This window comes from Puma concolor, chromosome C2, assembly GCF_028749965.1.
Source record: "Puma concolor isolate L17-30 chromosome C2, mPumCon1.1.hap2, whole genome shotgun sequence".
Taxonomy (NCBI): Eukaryota; Metazoa; Chordata; class Mammalia; order Carnivora; family Felidae; genus Puma; species Puma concolor.
In genome coordinates, this window is record NC_141675.1 from 155,496,369 (window position 1) to 155,511,641 (window position 15,273).

The 15,273-nt window shown below is 51.8% G+C and overlaps 1 protein-coding gene and 1 long non-coding RNA gene across 3 annotated transcripts in view; both read right to left on the reverse strand.

Moving 5' to 3' along the window:
- DSCAM (DS cell adhesion molecule) overlaps positions 1–8,587 on the reverse strand; it is a 759,677-nt gene extending 751,090 nt beyond the window's left edge. Inside the window, exon 1 of the mRNA XM_086676008.1 lies at positions 8,465–8,587. Within this exon, the coding sequence (XP_086532134.1) occupies positions 8,465–8,507 (43 nt within the window). The 5' untranslated portion in view covers positions 8,508–8,587. The remainder of the gene's footprint in view (positions 1–8,464) is intronic.
- Positions 8,588–11,439: 2,852 nt separating this feature from the next.
- LOC147577627 (uncharacterized) lies at positions 11,440–15,037 on the reverse strand. 2 transcript variants are annotated; one of them, XR_015255878.1, is made up of 3 exons: positions 14,316–15,035; positions 13,276–13,466; positions 11,440–11,536 (listed from the first exon to the last, which is right to left on the reverse strand). It is a non-coding gene; the product is annotated as an uncharacterized LOC147577627 (long non-coding RNA). The 2 variants fall into 2 exon arrangements; XR_015255879.1 differs by lacking the exon at positions 11,440–11,536 and adding an exon at positions 12,112–13,090 and having other exon boundaries at positions 14,316–15,037.
- Between the last annotated feature and the right edge of the window lie 236 nt (positions 15,038–15,273).

Here is a 15,273-nt window from a genome sequence, read left to right on the forward strand (position 1 = left end):
GTCCGTGAGTTCGAGCCCCGCGTCGGGCTCTGGGCTGATGGCTCAGAGCCTGGAGCCTGCTTCCGATTCTGTGTCTCCCTCTCTCTCTCTGCCCCTCCCCCGTTCATGCTCTGTCTCTCTCTGTCTCAAAAATAAATAAACGTTAAAAAAAAAATTAAAAAAAAAAAATAAAGAGTTCTACTCCTAATAGAAAGGACAACCCACTTGGGACTAGAAAAACCAAAATGTTACAAGAAACAGATGCAGTCCTAGGAAGGAAGACTATTTCATTTTTTTTAATATTTTTTTTGATTTTTTTAATGTTTTTATTTTTGAGAGAGAGAGAGAGCACAAGCAGGGAGGGGCAGAGAGAGGAGAGACAGAATCCGAAGCAGGCGCCAGGCTATGAGTGGTCAGCAAAGAGCCTGACACGGGGCTCGAACCCACGAACCGCGAGATCATGACCTGGGCCGAAGTCACATGCTTCACCAACTGAGCCACCCAGGCACCCCAAGACTACATCATTTTTTTTTTTTAACCTTTATTTATTTTTGAGACAGAGAGAGACAGAGCATGAATGGGAGAGGGTCAGAGAGAGGGAGACACAGAATCTGAAACAGGCTCCAGGCTCTGAGCTGTCAGCACAGAGCGCGACGCGGGGCTCGAACTCACAGACCGCGAGATCACGACCTGAGCCGAAGTCGGACACTTAACCGACTGAGCCACCCAGGCGCCCCTAGACTACATCATTTTTAAGAGCAGGTGTGTTGTTTCTTTGTCCGGTGACATTTACGCCAGTCAATCAGCTAGTGGTGACTTGGCCTGCCCATCTGAACTGACCATTTAGAGGAGTGCACAGCACAATTTAAATCTCCAGAACTCAGGTAACATGGACGAACCTGTGATAATCACAAGACCCTACATCCGAACCTTTCTCTCACTAACTGCTCTGCCACAAACACACACGCGGACCCAACCCTCTCCCTTTCTGCAGCTGACCATCTGCGAGACAGGCAACGCACGCCGCCCAATGAGTATCTGTGGCCATGCAGCCCGCTCCACATCGTCCCCTTACCCACCCCCCAGACCTACCCAAGCCCAGTTTCCAAGCAGTATATACACTGGCTCCCGCCCCACCCCCCGAATCAGACACGGTCTTAAACCCGCAGAGCATTTCTAGAACATTCTGCAGCATCCGAAGCGGTTTCCCAGTACTTCAGCAAGGGCTGGGATGCCTTTTTTGGTCTCCTCCAAAAATTCTGCACCCTGCTGGGAAGTTAGAGGAAGCCGGCATTCGGTATGGAGGTGATCTCTCACGTTTTCAGCGCTTTCTTTCACTGTCTCAACCACTGCATTTAAAAACGGCTTTCTATAAATAGGACTGCTGGCTCACTCTTAAATCTTACTCACTGTTGTCTGCGTAAAAATAACTTAAATAGGGATGCGAGCAAGATTTATTAATCTCTGTCATTCTGCGCGGGAGACCCTTCCTTCCTCTTACCTCAACAAATATCTTGTCGACCCCCGTTCTCTCCCCTCTGCTGACCTAGGATATACATTTACATAATCCAGGGGGGCTTCAAGACCAAAAATTCGTCCACCTGGATGACTTTTTTTTAAATACTGTAATTACTGATCAACACAGAATACAGATATCCGGATATCAAAAGATAATAAATATTGTACACCGTGACACCCAACGTGATTCTTTCGTTTAAACGGAAGTTGAAATTTCAATAATGAATAAAACGTATTCCTTTCATGCTACTTTGAGGAAGCAACCAACTGCTGCAAAATGAGAAAGGAAAAAAAGAGAGATAATGCTGAGAAACTCCGAAATCAGTGGGACACTTAAGAAAATAATAATGTGACTTTTTTAAGTCAATTAAGGCCTAAGACACTGAGCTTTGTTTTGATGTCCTGGGTGGCCCTTTGATGAAGAAATGAATTCCCAAGAATCCCGAGGGAAAGTTCCGTGTGGATCTGACGCTTCTGACGGGCTTTCAGAATGCAACAGGGCAGTAAACATCGTATAGGGTTTCTGAATCGTGCACTTAGCAGCATTCGCTTGAGAACAAGGGGGGCCGGTGTGTTTGTAACCTTACTTTCTGTGACACTTGACCCAATCCACACCAGGAAGAGCACCTCAAACAGCTGCATCACCATAGTGACCCCGTGATTGAGTCCCACCGTGTACTCCAGATGTGAATCCACTTCAGTAAAGAGCAGAAAATGCCCGAGACACATTTCTAGCAAATAAACGCTTCTTCAGCCATCAGGTCTGTGTGTCAGAACGAGATGGCAGGAGCCAAGGAATCCTCACGGTGACTTAGGTACCTTTCTCACAATGGTTTAGAGGCAGGGGCCCAGAAGGAGCAAAGGAAGGGTGAGGTGGGGACAGGAAAGAAGGGTGCAGACAGGAAGGGAGGAGGGAAGGGGAGGAGGGGAGGAGGGAAGGGGAGGAGGGGAGGGGGGAGGAGGGAAGGGGGGAGGGGAGGGGAGGAGGGGAGGAGGGGAGGAGGGGAGGGGAGGGGAGGAGGGGAGGGGAGGAGGGGAGGAGGGGAGGGGAGGAGGGGAGGAGGGGAGGAGGGGAGGAGGGGAGGGGAGGAGGGGAGGGGAGGAGGGGAGGAGGGGAGGAGGGGAGGAGGGGAGGAGGGGAGGAGGGGAGGAGGGGAGGGGAGGAGGGGAGGAGGGGAGGAGGGGGGAGGGGAGGAGGGGGAGGGGAGGAGGGGGAGGGGGGAGGGGAGGGGGGAGGGGGGAGGGGAGGGGGAGGGGAAGAGGAAAGGGGAGGAGGGGAGGAGGGAAGGGGAGGAGGAGAGGAGGGAAGGGGAGGAGGAGAGGAGGGAAGGGGAGGAGGAAAGGGGAGGAGGGGAGGAGGAAAGGGGAGGAGGGGAGGAGGAAAGGGGAGGAGGGGAGGAGGGAAGGGGAGGAGGGGAGGAGGAAAGGGGAGGAGGGCTCTGCCCATCATCTGGGCCTCCTTCCAGTCAGCCAACATCTATTTCCACCCATTCTGTGCATACGCTCAGCACAGGGTATCTAAGGGCACACTCGAGCACTGCGTGAGTCTCACCTTCTAGAGAGGACACAGTCACTAGCCACACAAGCAGCAAAGGAATAAAGTTATCTGCTGCCCTAGACACCGTGGAGGGAACGTCCAAGGTTCTATGTTAAATGTAAGGACCGAATCTGGGGGAGGTCTCTGCATCCAGCCCTGCCCAACATCCTGGCCAGAAGCTGTCTGACGAAACCGGAAACCAGTAATCTACCCGCTCCGTGGCACTTCCCTCCTGCCACCTTCGTGGATGGTGTCACCTGCAGAAGGCACCCTGTGGGCTGCACCCACAGAGTACATGTGCGGTTGCTGGAATCTTCCATGCCCACTGTCTTATCTTAACCCATAAACTCAGGGAGGGAAACACAACTCTGAATTTTCTATTTTCAAAACATTAAAGGAAAGAACACAAATCGGGGGGGGGGGGGCGGGGGCGACCTGGCTCTGGGGGAGGTGAAGAGTTAATCCTGGTCCAGGTGAACAGGTGCTGCCCAATTTGCCCGCGGAGTGGGGGTGGGGGAGCTGGGGGGGAGGGGCGGGGGAGGGGGTTCCTGGCCGCAGAGTCCCAGTCCCGCAGGCAGGGCAGTGAGACAGCCGGACTGCAGAGGAGCGGCAGCATCACCCCTGTCGCCAGCAGCGGGAGGAGAAGCGAGCAGGGCCTCCTGGAATGACATTGGAAGGTCAGCCAATCAGGCGCGGGGCTGCTCCCGGAGCCGCCACCTCCAGGAGGAGACGCACACAAGCCTGGGCCGGGCTCCCCCGCCAGTTTGGAAGGGGCTATGCAAATGCACCTTCCTCGCCGTGCACCTTCTAGGTTTCAGGAGAGCGCTGCGAACGAACGAACGCGGTCTTCCTTTGTAAAAAATCGGCAACAAACGCGGCCGGACACCGCCTCCCCGCCACAGCCTGCGCACTGCCCCCGGGCAAGTGCACCGTGCCACGGGGGTCTGGGCACTGGAACCGGAGAAACCGCGGGGAGGAGGGCTTCCGATCGCCACGCACACACGACAGAGCTTCCCCGGAGGCGGCCGTTTTGCCTGCTCTGCCTAGGAAGGCTGGCTGCAGCAGTCTTGCGAGGTCTGCCGCCCACTAGTGTCCTATGGCGGGGACACAATTGACATGCAGGTACCAGCACCTCTCCCTCCCTGGCCTGCCAAGGGAGCCGGTCACCAGGAGCCAGCGTGCACTTCCGCGCGCAGCAGCCGTGAAAATGCACAGACGCGGCGGGTCTGCACGAGAAACGCCCCAGGGCCCTGCGCGCTCTGCCCGCTGCGCCCCGCACACACGCACACCACGCAAACGCTGCAGCTGCCCTGCCTAACCTGATGCTAAATGTATCATTTTCACTGCCTATTCATTATTGATGAGGTACATTCATGATCTCACCCCGAGAATTCAGCTAATTTTGTGAAATTCGGATGCCATCGATTCTGTAAATGCATCCACTGAGAAATCCATTCTTTAATTTGTCAAACAGAAATTTCTAGTCTCCTGCTGTGTTCATAGGTCTCTCCTTATAAAATGACCTTCCCCATCTCGCTCGCTCTCTCTCTCTCTCTGCCCTCTTACATCGAGTTTCAACGCACATTGCATGGAGTCTCTTCAGGAAAGCCTCACTGCATCCCATCTCAGACATATCAATGATAGAACACTTTGATAGCTACGTGGAGGTCCAGGAATTAGGGATTTTTTTTTTTTTTTTGGTCAACATCATTTCCCCTACCAGCACCTCTGTATATGGAACCCTTTCCTGCCCAGTGGGCCCCTGATTCCCCCGGGGGCAGCAATGAACTGCTGTCACACCAAAGGGGCATCCAGGAGAGAGTCGAGAAGGATGGGCTGGCATTTATTAAAGGTCTGCATGGCATTTTGTTCTCCTACAGAGGGCATCTGGCAGGGGCACACAGCTTAAGAGACCTAGAAATTTTAGATGAGCTCTGAAATTCTGAGATAGAATTTGAACCTCCTTAATAAAAACAGGGGAAGAAGAGGAAGGCAGGAGGCCCTGAAATTATTCACCTGGCGACACTGTTTACTTACGTCCATTTACCCGAATAAAATAAAAGTCATTTTAAAAAGTCTCAAGGTGCATTTGTACTCACAAAGGCCTGCTCCTAAATTTAAATAAAATGCCCAGTTTGCAGCATGCAATATCCTGTTGAGACGAGCCCGTGATGCAGGAAGGGGCTGACACCCTACTTTTGTTCTGATGAGCACCTGTCTCTCTCCCAGCACCCACCTCCTGTAATCTCCACGAGCTCTGTGAAAACAGCAAAGCCACAAAGGTCAAGATTCCACGGCTCAGGAAAAGATGTCAGGGACACGTGTGTACATAAAGAGACGCAAAGATACTAGCAAAAATGTATTCTATGCAATGAATATGCTCACTGTTCCTTATTCAGCTTATCCAGAGGCCTGCTCCTGCTTTTAACAGGAATCTTAAACTACAATGTGCTCTGGGGGGTTAAAACCAAGAGACATTGTGGCCAAGCACAATGCAGCGTGATCCTGTCCTGAAGAGACATCCAGGGACGTGTGTCTGCACAGATATGAACCCCGTTTCCTCACACTGTAACAGAAGGTCTCCGGTGAGTATTTCCAGAACGTTGCAGAGCAAGTTGACTGCTTTAAACATGATGACAGCACCTGATCAGGTGAGGTAATTCATTCAAGCGTTTAACCCATGAAGGGACTGCTTGCTCACTTTTATTTTTCACCCAAAATACCGTCTGCAGCCTCTCCAGCAACCGTGCTTTCACTAAGAAATACATGTGCACCGCATTACATCAGCGGGAAAAACGCTATTGTCTACTGGTAAAATGCACTGTGGGGTTCTTATGTTGTTAGCACCCCAGACTATCAAACTGCATAATCCTTTACAAATATATTTGTGTAAATCCTGTCAGACATTTTGCTATTTGAGGCCTAGTGGTAATCAGCTTAGGTATTAAAATTCACAGATCTTTTATCACACACATTCAGGAATTTTTCGAAATTAAGGTAGACCAAACTATGATAGTTGTTAAAAAAAAAAAAATCCTTTTTTTTTTTTTAAAGTCTCATTCAGATAGATGGGTAGGAACCATTTAATTTCACGTTTTTGAAATGTGGTCCTATGAACAGATAGCATTCCAATTTGGACTCTTACTCTATTTTCACATGACTATGTATTTTATGATGCTTTTTGCACAGCATCCGTTGAACATCATTCATCGAGAAACTCTTTAGAGCTAATTCCTCCCCCCCACCACCGAATAAAAGAGCCCAAAGCTCTACAGTCAGGCCTTTTTTTTTTTTTTTTTTTTTTTTTGAATGCTTGGTCATAAAAAGAGAGGGCCATTTTTATATAAGAGTTCCACAGCCTTCTGATAGATAGCGTCAGACCACGTAATACAGCCACATCCAATATTCATTTGCATATGCATCCTTATATTGTGAAATCTACCTGCATTCATTACAGAGCCAATAAGGTGGTCATCAATCAACCCTAAAGGTCTTGAAAAAGGTGTAAGAGGATAATGCTCAAAATGTGCATGCATTTCTTTGCACAGATTTTCCTTGTAGAATATTTGAGGTTTTCCACAATTGTCTCATTATGATTTTCTTATCATTTCAGTATGGAGATCGATTTTTTTAAAAGTCATACGCACGTATAGCATCTCTGCATCAGAGACTGTTCCAGAAATTCTTCCACACTATTTCTGTCACCTCTAACAGTAAAACCGTAAAACAGGTACAGACTGACACTCAGAAGCACAAAGTCGTCTGTCATCCTGAAACACGTATTTCCCCACAGGATGGAAACCTTATTTCATCCTATGATCCCGGCCTTTTCCAGGAGTCCGGAGAGGTACGCCCTGACAGGTGAGACAGGCCGTCAACGCTCTGAGGCACAGGGACATGTATGTGAGCATTTTACGTCTTCTCCTGGTTCACATTAGCAGAGCAGCATAAAGGGCCGACTTTCCTGATGCATCAGCACACATTAGCTACAGCAGATCTCTCCCCCAAGGTAAATTCCCAGGAGGCTGCAGGAGAGGGAGAGTGCCCTCTGGGAAAGATGGGGTCATGTCAGAACTTGTTGCAATCCTCTCCTGCTGGGAAACCTCCAAATGAAAGTTGTGCACACTTTGCTGTAGGTTATATTAGAGAGCAAAGCATCATTTCCCTGTTAATTTCAGGAGTGCCTTCTTCCCTACCTGTTCTCAGTCGCCTTTTTTTTTTTTATTATTAATTTTACAAAGTTTCTTGTGTTTCCTCTGGCCTGTCAGTGGGATGATTTAGACACTATCTAGACAGCACAGAAAATGCACCCGTGCGCATCTTTCAAGAAAATCTGAGAGCCTCCCCTTGGCTTCTGGTATTTTCTCACAAGGGCGAGATTTCTTTCTTCCTTCCCACCCCCTCACCCCCACCCCCACCCTCTGTCTCTCCTGGGCAGGGGATTCTGCTTAATGGTTTAATTGTCACTGTCAGCAAGTCATACATTTGATGCAGCTTTGTGTTCCAAAATTTGGAACGGGAATTGAAGCTGTAACGACTCCCGGGCAATACCAAATGAGGACAGTTTCCCTTAGTTCCCAAGTGAGAGGAAGCCATTCATACATGTAAGTTCATATTTACACAGCGACAGGCAAACTGAGGTGCAGGCACACTTACTAATTGGGTCTGACTCAGGCAAGAGCAATAGCTTTTCGAATCCCCAGGAAGAAGGCATCTCAAAATGTGACACCGATGGGCGCGAGGAAAGGAACCTCTTTACAATATTCGCTGATGTCATTTGTGCAACTATACAGGTGTTTTTAAAAATTTGTCAACAGCTCAGATGATGTAATGCTGAGGAGTGCATAATTTTACATAAATGACTGTGAGGGATATGTACTACCGAGGGGGGAGGGGGGAGGAAGGACAGATCTTTCTTAAAGGCTTCAGTGCTGCCAGAGACGAATTGTAGCAGATTTAAAGCACATGTTTTCAAAGCTCAAAAAGCTCTGAATGCGAAGCCAGCCGCTCTTAATTGACCCCCCACCTGCCCACACTTGGAATGTCATGTCCCTTTGAGGTTGTAATGTGTCAAAGTGGCGATCTCCCCTCTCTCCTCCTCTCTCCAAACCTGGTTTATTCTGAATGAGGTAGCTATCTAGCCCTGGAGTTAGCTCGCAGCTGTCACTTTGCTAGGTAAGCTCCTTTAAATGATTACAGAGCAATCCCCCCCACCCCCCCCCCCGGCCTCTCTACATTGCCTCCTCTCCTCCCAAAAGAAATAAAAATAATATTTAAAAAAAAAAAAAGAAAGAAAGAAGGAAAGAAACGCATGACAGTTTAAGCACAGATGGGGGGAAGGAGAAGGGAAAGACTTCCCCCATGCATCCGATGCCCCCCACACTCCGGTCAATACAAGCAAGGAAACTGACCACAAACCGAAAGGCTCACCATTCGCGAAGCTCTGGAACAAGGAGAGAGCCAGTATCCACATGCCCCTGCTGCTCCCCGGCCTCCCGCGAGCGACGCGCCGGCCTCGCCCCCCGCGCTCCGCCCGGCTCCGCTCGCTCGCCACCTGCCCGGGGGCCGCCGCCCGCCCGCCGCCGCCGCCGCCGCTGCTGCCGAGCCGCCCGGGCACGCGGCGCGGCCGGGCTCCGGGGCGAGGGCTGCGCTCGCCGCGCGCTGCGCTCCTGCACACCTGCTCCCGGGCGCCGCGCCCAACGCTGCGGCCAGAGCGGGCCGGCGGGGCTGCAGCCCAGGTGCGCCGTCAGCTCAGGGGGCCGCCGGCAGGTCGGCAGGTGGACGGAGCCGCAGACGCGGGCGTGAGCTCATCCCGGGCACCCGGCGCCCCGACTGCGCAGCAAGCGGCCTCCCGTGCGCCGGCCCTCAGCCTCCACATCCAGGCAGCAGGCGGGCGGGCAGGCTCATCTTTCCTCTCCCGCGGCCCGAATCGCAGTGAGCCCTCGCTAACCTTCCCTGCCTGGGAGGCGGGCGGGCGGGCGCGGAGCGAGCGAGCGAGCGAGCGGCGCGGAGGCGAGCGGGGACCCCCTCCCCTGCCTCTGGCCGCTGGGGCGCTCTGCAGTCTTAAAGCAGCAGCGGAGAAGTGGAGCCGGACTGGAGAGGCAGGAGCGACGAGAGCGCAGCCACCACACAGTCACGCACAGTCATCAGGATGCGTTTCTTAGAGGCTTAAATAATCATTTCAACGGCCGATTATTTTTAGTTATTTTCTTGCAGGTTGCTAATAAGACACGGCCGGGGGTGGCTATTCCGGAGGCCTGCCAGCTAGGCAGAGGTGACCATGAGATGTTAGCAGTTTTAGTAAAATGTGCAGCCGGATTCAGATTTCGTATTTACTCTCATAAAAGTCCAGTTCATCTGCCCGGAGGGAAAAGGCCGCCTCCAAATCCTTCCTGCTCCTATAATGATCTCGATGGTTTCACGGGCTAATTTTTAATTATCTCAAATACATTGTAGAACACAAACACAGGCAATTCTAATTTTGCTCCCTGGATGGTGCAAAAAAAAAAAAAAAAAAAAGCCTGATTAAAATTGGTGGTAATTTGAGTAATTCCAAACCTACAACCCCTTCCACGTTACTGTGAAAAGCCAGTATGATTATATTTCCTGAGTGTTCTGTATGGTTCTTGAAGTCACAATATGAAAATAAAAGCCTTAAAAGGGACACGCACCCATGTTCCTCACTTTGCAAAAAACAAACAAAACAAGCTGGAATGCACCCCAATTTCGGATCCAAGGTAGAATGCTCAGGGACAGGGCAATCAGGCCTGAGGAGGAGAAGCGTCTGGGGTGGAGGAGGGTGGGCTCATGGGAAACGAGTGGGCCCCATGGTTCCCTCCATATGCAAAAGGAGGTATAAGCACACCTACAACGGCTCGCAAAATAACAGGAAAAGCAAAGGGTGAGGCAGAAACAAAATGGTGCTTTACCAGAGTTGGGCACAAGATGGCCAGGCCCTGTGTGGGAGGAAGGGCCAGCTGAGCCAGTGATGCTGCGCGCTCGCCATTGCTCTGCAGCTGCAGGTGGTCACGTGCTGCTGCCCACTCAGGACCGCAGGCCCAGCCCTGCCCTACCCGGCCCCCGGGTGTCCTCCCGCTTTGCACCCGTGGGGTGCTCGCTCACCGGGCTCTCCTAAATGCAGTCCGGGAGGGCAGGGGAGGGCGTGATTTCTGTTCCCACGTCCAGCTCCTCGACCCATTCATTCAGTGCACAGAATGCTAACTGCACAGCGGCCATGTGTGAGGCTCCTCTCCGCCTTCACAGTCAGGCGCTCAGGCACTGGGATCAGACATCAGAGCACCATTTGGCCACTTACCTGAGGTGCGGCTTGTGCCTGGTTATTGTCACGTGCAGAACGAACATTCCCAAGGTTCCTAACTCGTGTGGTTGTGCGCCTGTGTGGTCCCTGTAATAAATCGTGGCACGGCTATGGCTGGGGCTGGGATCCCGTGCAAAATGAAAACGGGAAGTGCCTTTTTCAAAAGGGAAAGAATCGCTATTAGAGACTAAAATATGAAACTTTTCCCCTTGTTTCTCAGTCTCTCTCAACCGACCGTGGCGGTTTTTATTTCCTATTTAATGCCTTGCTCCCTCGGGCCTGGGAATGGTCCCCTGGCAAGGGCGTGTGACTCAGCACAGCCCCAGGAGCTCCCATCTACCGCCCTCCACTGGGCCAATGCACTGTGCCCCCCAGCAGGGTCCTGCCTTTCCCACAGGCCACTGCCCTGGTGCACAGTAGAGAGAAGATTCTCAAGGGGCTTCCGTCTGCAAGCCGGGAAGCACTTGTAGCCGGATCAGGGGCGGTGAGAGTCTGGCCCCGGTCAGGTCACCTGTGGAATGTATCCCGGCAAAGGCAGCCTGGTGCAGGGGCAGTCCCCGCTAGGCCCTCCCCTAAAATACCAGGCAATGTGCATGCGCAGCCTCAACACTCCCCGCGTGCCCACCCAAGGCCCCTACCAGGCACACTGAGGGTGACAGCATCCAGACCTCCTCTTCTCACATTACCCAGATGGCACTGGCTGCAGGATGGGGTGGGGAGGAGCCTGGTCAAGACCCAGGGCACCACGGGAGTGAGGGAGTGGGTAGGCAAGAACCCCTCCTGCGAAGGTGGCAGGATAGCACGGGAGCCATAAATGCCAAATCAACATAATTGTTCAAAGCAATGAACATTTCAAGATGGCAACTGCAGAGCATTTAACCCCAAGTGCACGTCCTTCTGGGAGGCAGGACCCCAGTGCAAATGCCTGGGATTTGACCCCCTGGAGGCCAATGAAGGGTCTGTGGCGGTCTATCTAACACACCTGCCCCAGATTGACTAGGTTAGTAGCGATCTAGAATAGGCTTAACAGAGCAGCTCTTCCCACAAAGACTTCTAGAACATATTTCAATATAAAAACACACATATACCACAAAACTGTCAGCTCCGTGAGTGGAGGCGCCGTTATGTCTCCTGCTTAGGAAGCTGTCCCCGAGGCCTGGCACATGTACACACCCAGGAAACAGCTGTGAAGCAGAATGCAGATCTGTAATGCAGGGAGCAAGCGAAGCCTGCTCTAAGATATGTACACGTTACGCTATGTGGAAATTCAGAAGAGAAAGAGAATACTCACCCTCACCCTTGGAGAAGTCTTTTGGAGGGAAATGGTAGCAATCTAGCTGAGCCTTCCGGTTCCATTAAGATGTCAAGACGCAAAATTGAATCGGGGGAAGGGGGTGCTCTACCCTGATCAAGCAGACACCAGGAACTTGACCAAATACACTTAGGTTTTAACTTGTGTTATTTCAAAACCCCCTCAGGAGTTCTGCCAGTTCTAAAGGGTGAAACTTGAAAGTGACACCCTGCACGTGGCCTGACTAGGGGAGGCTGAGGAAACTGACCAGCTGCTTCAGGGTTCCCGGCAGGTGCAATAAACAAGGCAACTTACATGGGAGGCTTGCCCTCCCCTATAAAACCGCATCTCCCCCTGCCTTCCAGAATCCTAAAAGTTTATAGAGAGGCCTTGAAGAGATCCAGTTCTGTGTACCCTCCAGATGGTCTCAGTTGCACCTTACTCTCTCCAGGTTGTATCCTTGAAGGTGCTTGGGGGGGGGGGCGGGGCAGGTGGAGGGGAAAAGAGCCTCGGGCCAGCCCTCAGTCTACCAGAGGTTGTGTCCTCTCCATAACCTCTCCCAACAATGGAATTCTTTTTTTGTATTCCAACTTAATGTTAACACCTGGCCTCCTGAAAATCAACCTCTGACCTGAAATGAAAGCATTCTGTAAGTTATTGTCCTCCCGTCCCCACCCCCGGCACAAGACTGATAAAAGTGTCAGAGGCTACTTTTCGCCCACTTGAATTATGCTAAATAGGAAACAAGGGCCGTGGGGGTGGGGGGCGGCGGCAGCATCTGATTTCATCGTCTGTTTCTCCTCCATGTTCTCTTGCAGGATTGAGAAGAGCATCTCTCTCTAGTGGTGGCATTTGAGCCACGTTCTAAAGGAGGGGCTGGGGGTGACACATAGATGGGATGGGTGAGGAGGCACTTGGGGTTACAAATGTCAGCAGTGGCCGCAGTGGGAGGGCTCGCTCCTTTCTGACCAAGGGGGCAAGGAGTTGCCCAAAGTGAGCCTGCAGCAGCGTCCTCTGGATGCCCAAACCGGATGACTGAGAGCCACAGAAATGTCTGGTCTCACAGTCCTGGAGGATGGAAGTCCAAAATTAAGGTGTGGGCACAGCTCTACTTTGACACCTGTAGGGGAATCCTTTCTGCCTCTCCCAGCTTCTGGTGGCCGGCAGGCAGTCCTCCCCGTCGTCTGGCTTGTAGGTGCCTCGCGCCAGCCCATAGCTTCACGTGGCCTCGTCCCACTGCGTGACCGTGTCTCTTCTGCTCTTGGTACAAGGACGGCAGTCATACTCATTGAGGGACTCACCCTAATCCAGTATGGGCCCATCTTACATCTGCAACTTGTAACGACCCTGCTTCTAAATACGGTTGCATTCTGAGATACCGGGGGTTAGGGTTTCAGTATATGGTTTGGAGGAGACACAACGGACCCCGTAACAGGACCCAAGAAGCCTGAAATCAAAAAGCAAAAGGCATGGGAAGGGTGTCCCGACAGAAATGGCCATGGACCCCACACCCCTTGTTCGTGCCGTGTGTACCAGAGACCCCCGCGTGGTGCCCAGAGAAGGACTTCAGGCTCTCTGGAGCCTCGATTTCTTCCCTTGGAAAATAAAAATAAGCATATATGTTCTTCTTACCTTACAGATTGTCAGGCTGACAAAATGAGGTATGGGAGCTGGTTTGATAGGGGTTACACCGAGCACCTCCACCTACGGTCATTACTGTCTGAGGCCGGACCTGTAGAAACATGCTGAGTAAATTGATAATCCTGGAGGCTGGTACTTCGGTTGAATTGAAATCAGGCACTATTATACTTCCGGTCTGAGAACTGCAAAGGGTAGAGAGGGGCAAGAGTGTCCGGGGGCCGTCCCTTTTTTCCTCCACTGAGCTCATGGACACCTTCCGCAAATACTCAGAGCATGCCTGCTAGTTGCAGCAGCTAGAATGGTCCCCGGGAGCTCAGAGAGGAGTAAGTACGGAGCAGGGAGGTAGGGGGCACTAGGCAGCCTCTGGGTTGCTTGAAATGTTCTCTGTGTCTGAGTGGAAGTCACAAGGATACATACACACATAAAAATTCATTAAGCTGTACACCTAAGATTAGTGCACTTACACACTTGACTGTACATTTAAAAAAAATCGTGGCTAAGACGCTGTCCCTACTAACCTCACAATTCAATGGGGGATTCGGATAATAGTTACGATAATTTGATGAAATAAACTCTGTAATTGGGGGGTGGCACATTGATTCAGCTAGTGGGTGTGTGTTGGGAACAGTGTGCAGGAAACGAGATAGGAACAGAGGAACGGGTGCGAGAAGGGTTTGGACTTCATCGTGAAGGTGAGCGGAAGCCACTGACATATGGGAAGCAGGAAGTGCTATGATCAGATTTATGCTTTGGAAGCATTCCCTGCTAGGGACGTGGCGGAGAATGGCCAGGGGACTTGAGAAGGTCACAGGATGACAGTCAGAAAGTTAGCCTGAGTCCAGGTGGAGAACAACTGAGACCCCATGAGAGCCACGGTACTGGGACGAAGACATTTGCATCCTGTATATTGGGACACAGTAGGAAGGTGAGACCGTCCAACTCGGAAACACCAGTGATGGCGATGACAGCTGCTGTCACCATCATCGTGGTGGTTACTCAGTGCTGGCATGTCCGGTGCTGTGGATGCTTACCAAATTCAATTCTGCTCTGTGACATAAGTGCCATGACTGTCATTCCCATTCTTCAGCTGGGGGAGCCTCAGCTCAGAAGGGTCCAGAAACATCCAGGTAGGGGCAGAGCTTGAATCTGAATAGAGGACAGCCCTCTATTGTCTGGTAAGGATCAGTGTCCTCAGAACAGGGAAGAGACGGCAGGAAGTGGGGACAGAGAGAGGAGAAAGTGGTGAGGGACAGGGAGGAAGCGGTGAGAGAGAGAGAAGGAGGAAGTGGTGATGGAGAGAGAGGAAGTGGTGAGGGAGGAGGAAGGGTGAGGGAGAGAGGGAGGAAGTGGTCAGAGAAAGGGAGGAAGTAGTGAGAGGGAGGGGGGAGTGGTGAGAGAGGCAGGAAGTACTGAGGGGGAGGGAGGAAGTGGTGAGGGATAGGGAGGAAGTGGTGACAGAGAAGCAGGAAGTGGTGAGGGACAGGGAGGAAAGGCGAGGGAGAGGAAGGAAGTGGTGACAGAGAAGCAGGAAGTGATGTGAGGGAGAAGGAGGAATTGGTGAGGAAGAGTGGGGGGAAGTGGTAAGAGAGAGGGAGGAAGTGGTGAGGGAAAAGCAGGAAGTGATGAGAAGGATAGGGAGGAAGAGGTGCAGGAAAGGGAGAACACTAAGCTGACTCCCGGGATCCATCTGGGTGCCTGTGTGGACAGAGGAGCCGCTGACCAAAAACAGGGACACCACCATCTCTCAGAGGCCTTTCATGGTCCTGTTCTCTTCTCCCATCATACCCACTGCTGTAAAGCAGCCAACATGATCTTTTACACACACACACACACACACACACACACCAGATCACGGGAAGCTCCGTTCACATCTCTCCATTGCCTTCTGATCTTTCGCTCAGTCCGCACCATGGCTGCAGGCCCTGTGCCCCTCCACTACCACCAACTCCGCCACCTCCACCCTGCTCTGTGCGGTAGGTCTCCTGCTGC